At 42.7% G+C, this 18,703-nt stretch overlaps 1 protein-coding gene across 1 annotated transcript; it reads right to left on the minus strand.

Moving 5' to 3' along the window:
* Window positions 1-156: 156 nt before the first annotated feature.
* LOC137734757 (uncharacterized) lies at window positions 157-1,984 on the minus strand. Its single transcript, XM_068474039.2, has 2 exons — window positions 1,605-1,984; window positions 157-656 (listed from the first exon to the last, which is right to left on the minus strand). Exons 1-2 carry the CDS (start codon window positions 1,855-1,857, stop codon window positions 376-378), a joined length of 534 nt encoding a protein of 177 aa, XP_068330140.2. The 5' UTR covers window positions 1,858-1,984; the 3' UTR covers window positions 157-375.
* Between the last annotated feature and the right edge of the window lie 16,719 nt (window positions 1,985-18,703).

Consider the following 18,703-nt stretch of genomic DNA (forward strand, 5'->3'; position numbering starts at 1 on the left):
CTGAAAATGCTTCTAACCATATCAGAAGCAATTCCAAACATGCATGCCTTCATTTTACAGAGAAGAATTAAGAAGAGCAGTTGTTCTCCCTTCTTTTATCTCAAAGTAGCACTCTGTTTCAAGTTAACCCTAACATGATAGAAACAAACACCAGAATTAAACACATTTCTACAAGCAGATATATTACCAATGAGGGTCAAATGGCCAAGGAGGCAACATATATGGAATCAAAGTCACAAGAAAAAACAGAAGGTTCTAATTCTGCAGAATTAAACACATAACAGACTTCCATCGAACTACATCGCGTAATTGACAGCTCATTTATTTATCTATAGGATGAGCATTTCGGTTGAGTTTTTTGCAGTATGTTAGGGATCACTTCCATTTCTTGAACTTGCCTCCACCGTGCTTGCCGAACTTGCCTTTCTTATGCTTCCCGAACTTGCCCTTCTTATGCTTGCCGTGCTTCCCATGCTTCCCGCCATGTGATGCAAAGCCGTGACCAACATTGTGAGCACCGTAACTGCCAGGGAGAATACCATGAGAACCGTGAGAACCTTGGCCATGGTGACCACCTTGAGTGAGATGGTGAGCACCGACAGCAGCTGCAGCAGCGACCGCACCACCAGCCAGCAACGCCCCTGCACCATGGTGTCCTGAAGAGATAGAATAGCACAAGTCAGAATCAAACTTTACAGATTAAGATATATAAAGAAGCTTTATTATGCACTTTAAACACTATCAGAAGCACTAATTGAACTACAAAACTTTGAGAGTAGAGAGAAAAGCACAACCTAAGCAAACTTTAAATCCAAGCCCTAATCAGTCGATAATCACAAGGCCTAAGTAATCATGAGAGGAGACAAGGCAGACTACGAGCACTTCATATGACCAGATGGACATTTACGCACTAAGATCATTCCGACCTTGAAGTTCCAGGAACTTAAGACCCGATTGTATAAAATGCACTATAAGAACGCTGCCAATGAACTAGTTAAGCACTACAAAGCTACTAATGCATTCAAAGATGCTAAACAAATGACTTTCAAATGACACATTTCAAGGTGTCATTTAAAAGTCTTCAATGTATTGCATATTTTTGTAGGACATTCAACAAATTTAGCCTGAATTCCATAGAAATTTAAAGTCCTTCGTCCAAACGCACCATAAAGAAGAAAAATTCTTTGAAAATAAATATCTATGATCTATGCGGTAATATAATGAAAACAAAAATAGGGTCTGGGTTTCTACCCATGCATCCCAGGTTCAAAACTCTGCCGCTCGTAAGTCAATGTCAGAGTTTCGAACTCTTCCCATCTCGTCAATAATAGTATAATGAAAACAAAAATGGGGTAATCTAAACCTTTATTTTTATTTTTTGCAGATCATAACATATTAAATTAAAAATTAACAGAACATGCATAATCATCTTTTTAAGGTAACAAAATCATGTATTATACATCTTTCCAAAATATGTATTCAGCGAGGAAAGTAAATCAGACCCAAAACTTAAATTCCACCAGAATTTCACCGATTAATCCATCAATGCACATAAAAATGCATCCCCAATACAAATAGAGATTGGGCACGACATTGATAATTACCAGATGAGCCGTGATGGCCAGGCTGAGGATGCCCAGCCGGTGGGTACCCCTGTTGAGGCGGGTAACCTTGAGGAGGATACCCCTGCTGCGGAGGGTAGCCACCCTGATGGGGCGGGTACCCTTGCGGAGGGTAGCCGCCCTGCTGCGGTGGGTGCCCGTGCTGAGGTGGATACGAACCTCCTCCGTGTGCAAGGTGGCTAAAAAGCCCCCTGTCTGCTTCGTCGTCGTGATGCTTGTATTCCCCACCACCCATTTTTTTGGTCAGTTGAAAACCAAAAGATCAGAGAGCAAATGAAGATGAAGAAACAAAATCTGAGATACAGAGGAAATGGATTGGGTTGTACAATTTTATGTAGTTTACATTTTTGCTACATTAATGGTACGCGGTCCCTGCTCACCTTCCTTAGTGCCTAAGAATCAACCACCTGAATCCACGCGGCAAAAATCTACTCCACGCATCCACGTGTCATTTGATGAACCGAGATATATTAGTTCAGTTTCAGTTTTAAAGATTTGAAAACCGAACCGAATCGAACTAAATTATCGTTTGATGTCGCTCCACGAGTTTTCAAATAAGGTCCGTTGCATAACCCCAATGTCTAATTTTTTAAAAGTACACATCCAAAGACCCAACGACCCTCGTTTCACACGCTTAACAGGTAATCCTAACCCAACGCCTTGACACTTTCTCTCCTCGATCAGTCCTCACTTGAGATACTTCCTCGGTTGCTCCGCCGATCCTCACTATTGACTCCTCACCCAGATCACGTTGGAGGACGAATTCATGGTCCTCATGCACGGAAAGCGATCATCTTTGAATCATTTTCACAAAATTCATCAAATCAAGGGATTCGGGTTCTTAAAATTTGATCAAATGACTAAAGTTATTATAACTTTCAAATGAGGTTCATGTTTGTAACCGTTGGATCAAATTTCAAATGTTTAGATTTCTTAATTTAGTGGAAGCATGCATCACATTAAATGCGGTCGTCACACCTGACATGCTTTCATGCCATCGTTTCTTTCTCCTTACCATCCATTTGCAAGCTCTGTGTAAATTATTTATTTTTGTTTCGGGTTTTACATTTTTTACATGGGATAAGGACATGGAAAATGAACCGAATCGACAAAAAAAAAAAAAAACGAATCGAACTGATATCAATTTTCTGGTTCGGTTTTTTATTTGGAAAAACGAATGAATAAAACCGGATGCACCTCTAATTAGAAGTCTAAAAAACTCAGTAAATATATATTTGTGTTGTGCAAATGTTTGAGGAGAGGGATGATTACTTCCACTTCTTGAACTTGCTTCCGACAACATGCTTGCCAAATTTGCCCATCTTAAACTTGCCTCCTCCACTATGCTTCCCAAATTTCCCGTGGTGCTTTCCATGGTGCTGCACCCCATGTGCTGAATAATGAGCTCCATGACCATGAGCCACATGGTAAGCTCCGTAAGCAGCCGCCGCAGCCCCAGCCACCATCGCCGGTCCTACGCAGTGGAGCCCTGAACCAAGAAAGAAACACCACGTAAACAATATAAATATTTATTATATATATAATCTTCTTCAATAATTAACAAATCTGTTAGTCATGCAACAATTATATACCATATTTTTGTAATACATGATACGACTAGTAATGTATAAACTTCATCTCAATTAAAGATATTATTTTCGTGGATGTTATACAAATATAGGGTAATTGTAACATTATTTGTAATCAGCCGCAAAATGAACAGATTTGTTAAATTGTCTTACAATATTATTCTCTATTAATTTCGTGGTTAGTTTTGTGATTCCTACTTGAGTTGAGTTCCTAACCAAAACTGGTATTTTGAAAGTTCTCTCCTCCAGTGAGAGTGACACACCCCGACCGAGATCGGAGCGTGCTGGCCGTCACACGAAGGTGACGTAGCCATGTGCACGTGCGGAAGCTAATAAAGTAGTAATATAAAAGTACTAATAATTAAAACTAGCATACAAGGTACTAATATAAGTGCTAGTAAGTGAGATACAATTTCAGAGCAGGTCTAAAGCAGTCCAAACAAAAACGACAACAGTAGTACGCCCGAAGGCGACCCTACAATGGGGAGTGTCTGTCAGAAACGCCGGAAAGCCCTCAAGGGAAACCACCGCAACGGCTAAGCAACTAGAACCTGGAGGGGCGCAAAACAAAAGCGTGAGTGGGCAAAAACAAAGCTTTCGAAAATCATTTATAAAATACTTACTAACCCCTCGCCGTAAAACCCGTATACTTCCCAGAGAATAAACATATAACCGTATGTATAAACATGCAAAACATGCTCAAGGGTATGCCAATCATGCTCAAGATATGCCATGCCAAAGCCTCATAATGAATGTAAGTGCCCAGGTATAAATCACATCAATAGCATAACATCTGGCAGCCGGAGTCACCTAACGTGACCTGTACGGCTGCATTTAGAGCTCCAATCTCAACTCTATAACTGAACCTGCCCACGAGTCGGAACCACTCAAGGTGGTCTGTACGACAGGCCTGGGTGTAACATATATATACGCTCTAGTGCTACGATCACGTGAAGGCTGTGCGAATAATCGCGGGTCACCTACGAGTCGGAACCACCTAATGTGGTCTGTACGACAGGCCTATGCACCTAACTTGGATCCAAGCTGAGCGTGTGGTGCGGGAGGTGAACATCACGTGAAGGACTGTGCCCTACTCTGGGCGGGAGCACTAACACCGGGGTGCAGGTTATGAGCTCTCTAAGTCTCTCAAACTACTGTTGAAAGTAAATATGAATACCACTTACCTGGCATTTACCTGTGCGTCCACAGCACCCAATATGCATATATATGTATGCCACTACTAATGTGTGCAATGATGCATAAACGATAATAATAACATGCATGGCATAAGGCAAATAACCCTTTTTTTAATCAATTTCTGGGAATATAAATGTATATAGGTATATACGGAAAACAAAAGCCCACTCACTGGTATGTAGAAGGGTCGTAGCCCCCCTGCCTCGCGTGTGCACGTTCGTCCTCGGGGTACGTGTCACCTAAATGCGAAACAACTATAAAAACGTTAACTTTAAAGCACATAACCCATTTCTCGTAATAACTTCTCATACATTGCTCAAAATGGACAAATGAATATACCAACGTGCTCTACACAACCTCAGGATCACAACCATATTTTTAAAATAATTTTCCTCCGCCGCACGCGCCCCCATGCGCCGGCCAAGGCACGGACCTACGCGCCCCCCACGCGCGGCCACGTGCCATGCACACTGACGGTGTCAACAGACGCCGTCAGGAATATTCCGTTAAACTGACGGAATATTCCGTTAAACCTAACTGACGCCGTCACTGCCGTTAGGAATATTCCGTTAAACCTAACGGAATATTCTCCTTTCTTCTCCGGCTTACCCTCGCCGGACTCCGGTCGCCGGAAAACTGGGAAAAGTTTAAACTCACTATTCTCCTTCGTTTCTCAACCATTTTCTATGATTCTTGGACCAAAAGAAAGCCCTAAACTAGTAGAATCACGTTGGACCACTTTTAAAGGCTAAAAATTACGCGATCATACCTGTCTCAAACTCGAAACTTGGCCAACTTCGAACCAGGCCTTCCCGACGTCCAACTTCGTCCAACGAGCTACTCCGACGCTCCTTAGGACCTCACTAAGACACCTACGAGCTCAGAAATCCCAAAAACTCAATGGATAAACTTTGCATGAATAGTACTCAAATCGGCCATTGTTGAATCGACGTGAAAACGATGTGTTTCTCACCTGAAAATGCTATGGTTGTGTTCCCCTCGACCTCACGAGCTCAAATGTGTCCTTGGTTTCCTCGATCTGTGATGGTTTGGGTGGTTTTGGTGCTTGTCCGTACGTATGATGATAACGGGAAGGAAGAGAGAGACACGGGGGAGAGAGACAGAGGGAGGGGAAGAGTGACTGTGTGTGTGAGTGTGTGTGTGTGTGGTCCAACACATGCCACACCACACAAAACAACCCACAACGTGACAAAAACGAACTAGGGGCAAAAAGGTAATTTCACACGTGCATTTTAATAATCCCGGGACGGGATGTCACAGAGAGCACTTCTCCCCTCCAGTGAGAGACATTCTCACCTACTGTAAGTTTCAGTTTTCAGTTTAGATTTTATGCGTTGCCGCTGGCCTTGCTATGGTTAGGGTCGGTGAGACTCTTAGAGCAGTTCCACTGGGGGTGGGATAGGCCGGCACACAGCCAAAAAAATGGCCCGGCACCTAGGGAAGTCTCTCCATCCCACGCGATTGCCTGGCACCCAGCCCAAGCTGGTCTCCAGGCCAGCACAAAAGTGACAGACCTTGGGACCGGCTCATCTGACGCCAGCGTGGCGTCAGAAGGAAGTTTGAACTGGAGGCCGTCTCCCGTCGACCTCGAGAACACCACTGGCCGCTTCATCTTCCTGTACTCCATCCACAGCAGCAAGTTCGTGTGCTCCAGTGCCGTCCAGATCTTGTCCAGGTCCCGCTTCGAAAACCCGATGGCCACGAACACCTTGTTGAGGTGGTCCAGGTTGAGCTCTGCGATCGTGCGGTGGAGGTTGAAGCCCTGGGTGTTGAGGTCTTGGTCGGAGATTGAGTGAGCGGCGTGACATGGTGAGGTTGAGGGGGAGTGGGAACGATGGATTAAATAGGGTTTAATAAAATTGATAATATTTTAATAAATCAAATTATTATTTTATAATAAATAATAAAAATATTTAATAAAATTGACTAGGCTATTTAGTTTTAGGGGTGGAGATGCATTTGGTCTATTACTGTTCATTGGGGTCTATCACTGTTCATTGAGTGGATAAATGGGCTGGGTGCTGGCTCAAAGTCTTTAGGGGTGGAATTGCTCTTAGGACCTTCTTGGTATTCTACTGGAATCCAACTTTTTAAACTCAAAAAGAATTTTCAAGTTGTAAGCCTTAAAAAACTTGTTTGGTAGGAATATTTTAAAAAACTGAACTCAAGATTAACTCAAAAATATAATATATATGTTCTCTAAAAATATAAAAAGTAAGTTTTTAGAGTTTTTAAACTTAAAAATCACTAATTTCTTCTCTCTCTTTCCTCCCCTCTCACTCCAAATCTCTCTCACTTTCTTCTTTTTCTCTCCTATTTTTTTTCACCTTTTTCGTCTCTCTTCCAATCCGCTTTTCTCATTCTCTCGGTTCATTCTCTCACTTTTCTTCCTCTCTATCTCGTCCGATCCTCTCTCTTCTTTCTCTTTCCTTCAATTATCTCTTACTTTATTTCCTCCTCTCTCCTCTTTTTCCCTCTCCTGCAACCCCCTCTATTTAATTCTCTTTGTCTTGTTTAAGTCATAAGATTTAAAAATTTTAAATTGCAAACCAATCAAGTTGTTGAGTCTTAAAGAAAATTGTTTTCAAGAAATGTTTTAAGAAATGATAAAAAAAATTCAAATAGGATACTAAAAAGGCCCTTATATTTATGCTGTTTTTTCCTTTTCCTTACTGTCTTTTGCAATAAGCCCAACCCCGTTTTCCCTATCTACCCCTTTCTTGTCACTGATTCCACCATCTTAAGCTCCATGTGCAGATCGTCCTTTTTCTCTACCATCTTCACCATTTTTCCACTAACTCACAATTCGATTTGCCTTCCTTTTCCTGCGATTTATCGCATTTTAACGGGAGAGTGCGTATAACTTTGGCTCGGATGTTCACACCACCACCCTTGTTGACCTTTGTTGGTCCTCCCCGGTGTTCACCTTGGTTTGCGATGTCACTCATCGGATCTCTCTTCCAGTGGGCTTTCTTTGTTTCTTGGTGGCATTCGTTTTGGTGGTCCGTGGAGGATGGTGCATCATATTTCGTCTTTAACTTAGAGAATCTGGATGGCTTGATGTGTGGTGATAGTGGTGGGCGAAGAAATCTGTGCTCCGTTGTGGGAAGCGTCGGCGATGGGGAATCCAGCTACAGTAGCTATGGGTGCTTAGGGTTTTTACTTTTTTATGAATTGTACATGTTGGGCTCCAAAGTAGACTTTGGGTTTTTTGTATGTTTTTGGGCCCTTTGTGTGGATAATAAAATTACATCTTGACCAAAAAAAAAAAAAATGTAACTCATTGATTTGCAAATCAGTTTAATGTAAGAATTGGATACGTAATCCATTAAAATTTACGAAAATAAAAATTTCTCCACACATTTACGAGTTATCCACGATAAAATATGACTCATTACATATAAGAAACAATTACCAGATGGCGTATGATGGGCAGCAGGAGGGTATCCAACTGATGGGTACCCTTGTGGAGGAGGGTTGAGGCCTGCTGAGGTGGATACCCACCTTAGTTTAAGGACATGGTGGCGGCCTTACCGCCGATGATTCACCAATCAATATATAACATCTGTGACGCGGCAGTTTCCATAAACACAAAACATTGCATGCGGCAGCACTGATTCGGAGATAAAGAAGATGCATGATTCTAAATTGGAGGCGGTTTAATTTTCTTTTGACATTTGTGTTTAGACTTGGGACCTCCTCCTTCTACCAAACTTAAAAAAGAGTTAATTAGACACGAATTAGACTAGTTGATCAAGAACATACGCCGCAAGCCCGCAACGCATCAAAGCTCCTTACCGGTGCATTTGTTGTCGCCTTCATAAAGATGAGGTTTATTGCTCAGCTCAATGGCGCCGGCAGTGGCTGTGTGGACCAGCGGCTTCTCCATTATGTTAATTGTAAGATTTAAGTACGAGAGTTTGGGACCTTAATCAATCAATGTGGTTTATATTATAGGAAAATTAACAAAAATAACCTGAAAACTTAAGTTTTAACCAAAATGACAAAAATGTATTGTAAGTGAATAGTACCAGGAATGACTTTTTAGAGTTAAAATGTCATTAATGTTAAAAGTGAACTGTACCAAGAATGTTTCGTTAAAACTCTATATTATTATTATTACCAAGGCTCATAATTTATAAATTGCCGTGCGGAACAACGGCTTCTCCAGTAAGTTAGGTGCAAGATTTTATTTGAAAAGTAGTTAGGTACCACCAATGCCCTTAATTTATAGACTGTTGTATGGACCAACGGCTTCTTCATTAAGGTAGGTGTAAGATTTAAGTTTGAGAGTTTTACCTCAATTCATTAAGATTCTTCTAGTATTCATAGCTCTCAAGTAAAAATACTTCATTAAAACAAGAAAATTACAAACAGAGTTTACAAAGGATTTTCCCTTTCGGAAAGCTCCTTGAAAAGCTTAAGATTTTACAAACATACCTTAAAAACACTCTCCAAAGACACGTAACAGGAGAAGAACTAATTTATCAATTACTTTATTTGTGAAACTGAACCATATATGCAGCAGGTTGGTAAAGAAAAGCACAAGCCTAACACGCACACTCTCTGTAATGGTAGGAGATAAAGGGTCAGAGATTGATTTATAAAATAGAAAACTTCAATTTTAATCCTTAAAAATGATGAATTTTAGACTATAACTTTATGTAAAATTGAAATCTAATTTTAGTCCATGATACATTTAATCATCTCATTTATTAATTACATTTTGGTGTTTTATTTCCCTTTTTTTTCCCCTATTTTTAATGTATTAATTACCTTTAATTTTCATTTCATTCATCATAATATATTTTGACGCCTCCATTTAGGTAAACTAATTCTTTTATATAATATATTCAAATACAATTTGTATAATCTTTCATTTAGGTACATTGATTCATTTAATATATTTCGGTATATCCATCGATACAAATATATAGGTACATTAATTCAATATAATACATTTTGGTACGTAAATTTCGGTACACTAATTCGATATAATTGTTTGGGCCCAAAATAATATTGTTGGGCCGATTGTAGGTTTATGCTCGGCCTAAAGCTGTTTCAAATATACTATGGGCTGCCTGGTGATCCTGGGCCATTCAACAAGGATGGTCGAGTCCTAACGCAAGAGGGAGTAGTTCGGATGAGCAAAGGGGTCGAAGAAGTCTCAGTGCAATTTGGATTCTTGACCAACAATGAATATAGTCTCAAAAAGGGGGTGAGTTCAAAGTCCTAATAGGGGTAGGATTGGTCGAAGTAGAGTTGGAACAGAACAAGAAATCCCAATCCAGATATGATTTTGACTCGATCTTAAGGAGAATTTGGTGCTATAAATACAAGACATCATGCAACAATTGGAGGACCTCCAATTCAACACATAATTGCCCTGCGCAAAACCTCTCAAACATCTTGAGATTTTTTATTTTCTTTTTTCCGCCGACACATCTTCAGTTTAGATAAACAACACTGTGAAGGCAACCAGCGAACACCTTCAGTTTGGATAAACAACACTGTTGCCGTAAAATTAGCCAACCAAGGAGCACCTTCAGTTTGGATAAACAGCACTGCATCGAGGCCGACTGGTTACCTATCCAAGTCTCGGTCGAGAAGGGTCTTCGAATCCTTATTGGCAGAGATCATCTTATTAGCCTTCTCGATGAAGTAAGGTGTTACGAGCTACGACATTCGGCGCATTGAACGCCGAGTGATATTATGATTGGATACACACAAGTGAGTTTCAGAGTTCGGCATTCTGACGGCCGAACCATATTCACCATCAAGACATACATCACCTTTGAATACTTGTGTTCGTACAGTCTGGTGTCGATTCAACGTGCTTATACTCTCATGAATATAATCACTGTGACTGAATCCGACGCCAACGATTTGTTAACTTCACAGAGCTAGCAGCCTTGTCTTCAGCCTCGAGAATCCGAAGGCCGAGATTTGTTCATTCCTCGGTCGCAATCGCAAGATAAAGAAGTCAGCAACGCGCTCAACGCAACATCAACAAATTTTACTCTTTGGCCGAGTTCGGCCGGCGAGTTGGCACGCCCCGCATTCAACCGAAAGATGTAGTTAGCTTATTAGTTACTCGGTCTGTGCGCCACGTAGGCTTTGTAATTTTTAGGATAAACATTTTGGCATGCCCAGTGGGACATTATGCTAGACCTTCGGAGTTCATAACCATTGAGACATGGTCCGTAAAGAAGAAAACAATCATGGTAAAGTCAACAACTAACTTACCAGTGCAAGGCCCTGGACAAGATTTGTCTCAGGCACAAAATCCCCTCATTGTTGCGCCATCTGAGGCTACAAGTGCGACACTCCGAGAGAAGGAAATTTGTCTTGGCGAATAGCCTTGCAACCTAGAAATTCCCAACCAAACGGCAGGCATTTTCGTCTAAGGAATAGTGGAAGATTGTGACGAAGATGGTGGAGAAGGTTCTAATCCGCCAACTAGGTCGTTTCTTCGAAGACGACTTGATGAACAATCTCGGCAGGTCGAGCAATCGATTGGCCAGAAAATGAATGATTTACTTGACGCAATACGAAGTAATAGTGATACACAAACCAGAATGCTTGAACTATTGGTTAGTAAAGCCTTCGAAGATGGCCACGTCGGCCAGCCTCGACAGCCTGCCTTTAAGAATGTTCCAGTATAAGCTGAGAAAGGATCTGCTCGGCTACAACCAATTGACTTGGAAAAACGAGGCGGATCAAGTAGTAGATCTGATGGGCCTGAACAGGGAGTAGAAGCAGCATTCGTCAATATAACCGAGGTCCAAAGAATGATCGATTTGGCCTTAAAAAAAAGGCCGAAGTTCCCAAAATTCATCCATCCGTACCCGGCTTATGTGGAAAAGTTCGAATACCCTAAAGGCTTCAAGATCCCCGACTTCAATCTTTTCGCTAGAGAATCGTTCTTATCTTCATTAGAACATGTAGCTCGGTTCACGGCGCAATGTGGGGACGTCAATATCGACTTCCATAAACTACGGCTATTCAACTTTTCACTGACAGGTTCAACTTTTGGTTGGTACATTAATCTCCCACCAAACTCCGTCCAGAGTTGGGAGGAATTGGTCAAAAAATTCCATGAACAATTCTATCGACTAGGGATGAAAATGTCCGTTTCATCGTTGGCTAGGATGACTCAAGCTTTAGACGAATCGCCAATGAAATACTTAACAAGGTTCAATTCAGCCAGGAATTGGTGCCGAGTACCTCTCTTTGAAGTTGAATTCGTTAGAATTGCCCTAAATGGCTTGGACGTGGAATACAAAAGGAAATTCCTAGGGGCAAATATTAGAGATATGTATGAACTTGCTCAGCACGTTGATTTGCTCCGAGAGGAAAAATATCAAAGTCTCTATCCCAGGGAACAATATACAAGAATCCCACGGTCAGCTACGCATTGGCCGAAAGCGAGGACCCCCAATACGCCAGTGTGGACGCGGCTGAAATAGTGATAGATAAACCATACGTTTGCAAGGCATTAGCTTAAATCAGTCCCAAAGACGCCAAGACCCGCTCGACCTCCGAGGAGATAATTAAAACATCAAAAGTTTACATTTTCGATATTACTAAAGCTGATGCAATTTTCGACCAGTTGTTGGTAGCAAAGATCATCAAACTTTGGCCAGGACACAACATCCCTAAGGCCGAAGAATTGAAGGGCAAAACATATTGCAAGTACCATAATTCAAACAAGTATGCTACCAATAATTACGTCGTGTTCCGTGATGCGATTCAAAGTTGGATTGAGAAGGGTAAGTTAAAATTCCTGGAGAAACAGATGGCGGTTGACGTCAATCCCTTCCCCTCAACGACGATTGCTATGGTGGATGCTCATCTCCCTAAAAACAAAGGAAAAGGGAAGGCCGAATTCTTCCCGGCACAACATGTCCGTAAGCAAAATGGTCAGCCGAGACTGAAGATTGATTTATTTTCAAATGCACTGCCCACGGAGTCTTTAGGGTTGGCCATCGTTGAACCCATGTCAGGTTCTAGTTCCAAAGAAATTGATGAATCAATGGTTTTATGTGACCACTGTAAAACACGAATTGAACCTAAAAAGAGAACATCTCCGACGCTAACTTCATGTCCGCCATCCACAGCCGTAGCAAAACCACCGAAGGAACTCGGTGCCAGCCCACGACGGCAAGTGTTTGAGAGACTCGGCCCATAGGTACAAGCAAAAGACCCAGCCCCAGTCAGACGACGTCTTGACTTTGACGCGCTATTTTATAATGAGGATTATTACTTGCGCAACTCCGACAGCTCGAGTTCATCAGTAGGTCGAAAAACCTTCAAGCCACCTAAGCCACGTGACCAACGTTGGTACAATTACAATTCTCCAACTGGCCTATATACGGCGTTATCTAAGTAGCAAAAACGTTGTTGCCAGTGGATAGATTGCATGGCTCGATGACAGGAAGCACAAGTTAATTCGACTACCTAGTGGCAGCCAAAAGAGGCAGTAGGAAGCGGCGATGACCGGCTTACCCTGACTATCATGGCTGAATTACTTCAAGAGAAAAAGGCAATTGATTGTGACTTTGAAACGATCATCGAAGAGTCTGAGAAGCACATTAAGCTCCCTCTTCGGCCCGGAGAGATGAAAGCTCGACTCGAGCATTTCACACAAGAAGCCGAAGGTAAACTTCCTCCGTTACCACCGTAGGAACCGTTAATAAAAGTACGGCGCAATTTGCACCCTCCATTCCTCGGTGAATCCTTGGAGTACATGCTGGAATTTCATAAGAAATATTCCGCCAACAACTTGCACGGATTGCCCACGGCATGTCAGGAAGCCCTTGACTTAGCACTAGCTTGCCCTGATGCTGAGCAAATTATCCAGAAAACCACCGATCTGGCAATGAAGGCTAGGTTCCAACATATACGTGAGGCTCGAGTCCTCGGCTTTGAGGTCGACCTATACACAGATATAGACCTCGCCTAGTTACTCTTTTCACTCGAAGACCTTCAGCATCTGCGATATCATTTTGAGGTCTTCTCGGCCGTCTCTTTTCGGCCTTACGGTCGATGAGGAAAATCGTATGGCGCGTTTAAATGCATATCTGGACACAAGGAACACCCGAATCACCTACTAAGAACGAGCCTTTAAAGCACTATAAGAACGAAATCACTCTTCGGCAATAACCAGGCTCGAGAAAGATGACCAAAATGGAATATATTCAGTCCAGGTGCCCCAAGAGCAGGTACATACCGAGGTGCTAAATAATCCAATTGAAGACATTCCAAAAACTTATACTACATCTACGAATCTGGAAGTGGACGACCAAGACCTGATAGGTCATTCGGTCCTCTAGCATATGGAGATCAGTATGGTCCATGTCTTACTGGCTGAATTTCAACCGAGAACCCATTAGTCAAATTTTTTGGATGGGGACGTGGTTGCCGAAGAACCAACACAAGTGGATTTCATCGGTACTGAAAAAGATGGGGAAATCAGTAAAGGCGAGAAACTTAAGGCAGCCCTGGCTGAATTGTTTCCTCGCTCTCATTCTGTTAATCTCCAACATTTAAAGCCGTTGTACGTCACGGCTCATATTGAAGGATATCCCATTTCCAAGGTGTTTGTCGACTGTAGAGCCACCGTTAACATTATACCGATCTCCATCATGAAGGCATTACATCGCTCCAATAATGAGCTCATACCGTCAGGGATTACGATAAACAGCTTCATCGGCAATAAGTCTCAAACCAAATGAGTACTCCCGTTAGAAGTCAGCATCGTAGGGCGCAACCACATGACTGCATTCTTTATAATTGACTTAAAGACCGACTATAATGCATTGCTCGGTCGCGATTGGATCCATCAAACAAGTTGCATTCCTTCATCGTTGTACCAGGTTCTCATCTTTTGGGACGGTAAATCGGTCGTAGTCCATCCAGCCGATAATCAGCCGTTTGAAACCAACATGATCTAGGCTCGCTATTATGATGATCACGTCGGCTACATCACCCTCCAGGGTTTTAACGAGGATGGGCGATCAACTCAAATTTCAGTTCAGAAAGTCATTGAGGTAGGCACCGAGATTGTACAGCAGGATTCGAAGAGACTCGGCATGCCAGATCTAATTACCAACATTGATGACTGGTGTCGCCAAACAAAAGAGGCGTCGGGTCGTGGTTTCATCCACCATGGAACATTTGCTGGCTCATTGGTATGCCAATGCCAAGCAACCACACTCGGGCATAAACTTAATCGAATTTTTTGTCAAAGCGGATAACGACCCTGTTTTATTATTCGGCAAAGTTTAGGCCACACCGGCCGAACTCGAAGACAATCGGCCCCAGGTCAAGGACCCATTGGAAGAAATAAATGTTGGCACAGTAGATGAGCCTCGACTGTTGTTTATCAGTGCGTTGTTGTCGCCATCCATGAAGGTCGAGCTTTGTAAACTGCTCCATGAATTTAAAGATTGTTTCGTATGGAATTATCATAATATGCCAAGCCTTAACCGAAACCTCGTCGAACATGAGTTACGCATCAAAGAGGGGTGTAAGCCTTTCCGACAACCCCTACGGAAGTACAGCTTCGCATAAAGGATGAATTAGTTCAGCTTTTGAAAGCCGGGTTTATTCGGACTGCTCGATACGTCGAATGGTTGGCCAATATTGTCTCGGTGTTAAAGAAAAATGAAACCCTACGCATCTGTATCTATTTTTGTAATTTAAATCTGGTGACTCCCAAGGATGAATACACAATGCCAATCTCGGATTTACTAATTGATGCTGTAGCCAATCATGAAATGTTGTTCTTCATGGACGGCCATGCCGGTTACAACCAGATCTTTATTGCTGAAGCTGACGTTCACAAGACCGCTTTCCGTTGTCGAGGGGCACTCGGCACCTACGAATGGGTCGTCATGCCATTCGGCCTCAAGAATGCTGGTGCCACATACCAGCGAGCTATGAATACGATATTCCATGATTTGATCGGTACGGTGGTAGAAGTCTATATCGATGATGTGGTTGTGAAATCGAAAAGCCGCCGAATGTACCTGTATGATCTTTGATAGACATTCCTTCGTATGCGTCAACATAATCTCAAAATGAACCTGGCTAAATGCGCATTTGGTGTATCGACAGTAATTTTTTGGGCTTTTTGGTGCCCATCGTGGCATCGAGGTCGTCGAAAATAAAGCTCGCACAATCATTAACGCTCCATCCCCGACGACCAAGAAGCAACTTCAATCGTTGCTCGAGAAGATAAATTTTCTCTATCGTTTCATAGTTAATTCGGCAGGCAAAATGAAGGCATTCTCTACACTCCTCAAACTTAAGGACTTTGACAAGTTTGAGTGGGGTGAAGAACATCAAACGACTTTCACGCAAATCAAGGTTTCCCTTACCACGCCACCAGTACTAGTACCGCCTCGTCGCGGTAAGCTTCTCAAACTGTACATTTCGGCAGCCGTCAAGTCCATCAGTTGCCTCCTCGCGCAAGATAACGATGCTGGGCGTGAACAAGCTATCTTTTATCTCAGCCGCAATCTAAATTCGCCGGAGATCAATTATTCACCCGTTGAGAAACTTTGCTTACCTTTGTTTTTTGCCGCATCAAAACTTCGGCACTACATGCTCCCATCAGTTACACAGGTCATTGCCCAAACAGATGTTATTCGTTACATGCTTACTTGGTTTATCGTCAAAGGTCGAATTGAGAAATGGTCAAAGGTCAAGCGCTAGCCGATTTTTTGGCCCAGCACCCTTCTCCTTATGGTTTTGGGGGCAGCGAAGTCAACATCGATTTAATCCAAACACGTGACAACTACTGGACGATGCACTTCGATGGATCTAGCACTGCTACCTCGGTTGGTGTCGGTATTGTCATTCAATCCCCCTACCACTACCGATGATATTTTTCTCTCAAGTTAGATTTTTGCTGTACGAATAATCAGGCCATGTACGAAGCTCTCATCATCGGCCTTCATGTCTTCCACAACTTAAGAACAACCCGTGTCCTCGTCCTCAGTGATTCCAAACTAGTGATTAACCAATTAAACGACATTTTTTGTTGCATGAGTTGTACTTTGGCGCCTTATCACATAGTTGCCACCTATTTGGCTGAGTCGTTTGAGCGGATTACATTTGAGCACATTTTGCGTGTTAGAAACATTGACGCAGACGAACTTGCCCAAATAGCCTTCGACGCACAACTCACGGGGGGCAAGTTAGGCTTGGTAACACCCGCAGAACTACGATCTTACCCAACCTTGGTCAATCAGCAAGTCCTCCAGCGCAATCACGTCATACGCACGAAAGTGATATCTCTACCATTGTTACTAGAGCGAGGAGACCCTGTAGAAGTATGTGCTGTCGAGAGACTACCAGACGATTGGAGAAGGGCGATTTACGATATCTTGTTAACCTCAACGATAAACACGACCAGAGAACGAGGGTCTACGCCAAGAATTACGTGTCATACCAGAATGAATTATATCGAAAGGGTGAGGATGTGTTACTATTACTGTGCCTCGGCCCACAAAAGGCTGTCCAAGCAATGGCCGAAGTACATGAAGGAATTTGTGGAGCTCACTAATCAGGACGCAAAATGCGTTGGTTGCTGCGACGACATGGTTACTTCTGGCACGGGGATGCATACAGTGCCAGATTCACGCACCTATATAGAGAAACCCAGCAGAGTTACTCCACTCAGTTACGAAACCATGGCCGTTCAGAGGATGGACAATAGACGTAATCGGCAAAATCACGCCATCTTCTAGAACGGCAAAACACATATGGATACTAGTGGTAATCGACTACTTCACTAAGTGGGTTGAGGCAAAATCATACGCCGAATTAACAACCAAAGAAGTTTGCAATTTTGTGGAAAACATTGTGACCAAATTCGGTGTGCCAGAAACGATCATAACCTACAATGGCACAATCTTCACAGCCAACAAGTTTAAGGAATACATTGCGAATCTGAATATCTGACTTGAGCAGTCTACGCCGTATTAGCCACAAGCGAATGGGCAGGCTGAAGCAAGCAATAATGTATTAATCGGCATTCTTGAAAAAACAGTAAAAGAGAGACTTGGGATGTGGCATTTAAATCTAAATGAAGCATTATGGGCTTACCGAACTTTACCCTGATTCGCCACCGGAATAACTCCTTACACGTTAACTTATGGACATGACACTATGTTACCAGTCAAGTTAAGCATAAATTCATTACGAGTGATCGAGCAAAGTAGTTTGTTCAGTGCCGAATAAAATCAAGCCATGAGACAAGAGTTAGAAGACTTGGAAGAAATTTGGCTTGACGCGTGTAATTTGTTAGTAGCACAGAAGAAAATTACCGAGTGATCTTATAATTAACGCGTTAGACAAAAAACGTTCGGTGAAGGAGAGTTGGTTTGGTAAACTGTGTTGCCCGTAGGGATTAAAGACCCTAGGTTCGGCAAATGGTCGCCGAATTGGGAATGACCGTTCATCGTCCACAAAGTTCTCAGCAAGGGGGCATACCACCTTAAAGAACGAACTGGTTTAGTTCATAAACTACCAATCAACGGCAAATTCTCAAAGAAGTACTATTCAGTCACGTGGGAGATGCGAGAATAAATATCATTGCATTGAATTCATAAAAGGACGTACAGATACATTTGAAAGGCTCCTAAAAATTCTAAAGGGTCGAGGGGAGGAAGGTCTAGAGAGCAGCCTTCAACTCCAGCCACCTTACTTCGTTCAAAATGATCTCAGCCTGACTCGTTTTCTTATTAAGTTGCAGTTGCTGGATGTGTTTTACACCGGCAGCGAAAGTCGTCAATCGAGCCTTATTATCCTTGAAATCCCTCTCAAGTTCTGAAGCAGCAACTGACCGTTATTGTTGAAGCTCAGCTATTTGACGCTGAAGCTCAGAAATCTGGCGATCAAACTTGGACAGCTGCGTCTTCTTTGCTTTTATGGCCTCCACTCTGACCAACTGGCTTCATGCGCAATCTTTGCCATCTTCAGGTCGTCTCCGGCTCGTAGAGCTTGTTCAAAAATGGTGAAGTGTTGTCGAGTCTGCTCCAGAAGATCAGGCAAATAGGCGATATTCTCTGTGCTCAAGAAACCGCCGTTTGCAAAGTCGTTCAGGCATTCCTTTACAGAGTCAAGACCCTTGCATTGGAGGACCTAAGAGGCAGAGAGGGACAGAAGCTCCTGCAGCCTAACAAAAGCTTGGGCCTCGGCCACGGTCTCCATTGGTTCAGCAGAGGCAGCAGAGGAACTAGTCGCGCCAGTGGTGCTCTGAAG

The sequence above is a fragment of the Pyrus communis genome, chromosome 7 (assembly GCF_041283825.1).
Source record: "Pyrus communis isolate YQ-2024b chromosome 7, ASM4128382v1, whole genome shotgun sequence".
Classification (NCBI taxonomy): Eukaryota; Viridiplantae; Streptophyta; class Magnoliopsida; order Rosales; family Rosaceae; genus Pyrus; species Pyrus communis.

Excerpts from the sequence above, each read along its gene's own strand:
- LOC137734757 (XM_068474039.2), bottom strand. The coding sequence starts at position 1,857 with ATGGGTGGTGGGGAATACAAGCATCACGACGACGAAGCAGACAGGGGG. Across the intron at positions 657-1,604 it reads TGGCCATCACGGCTCATCTG|GACACCATGGTGCAGGGGCG; the intron begins GTAATTATCAAT and ends CTATCTCTTCAG.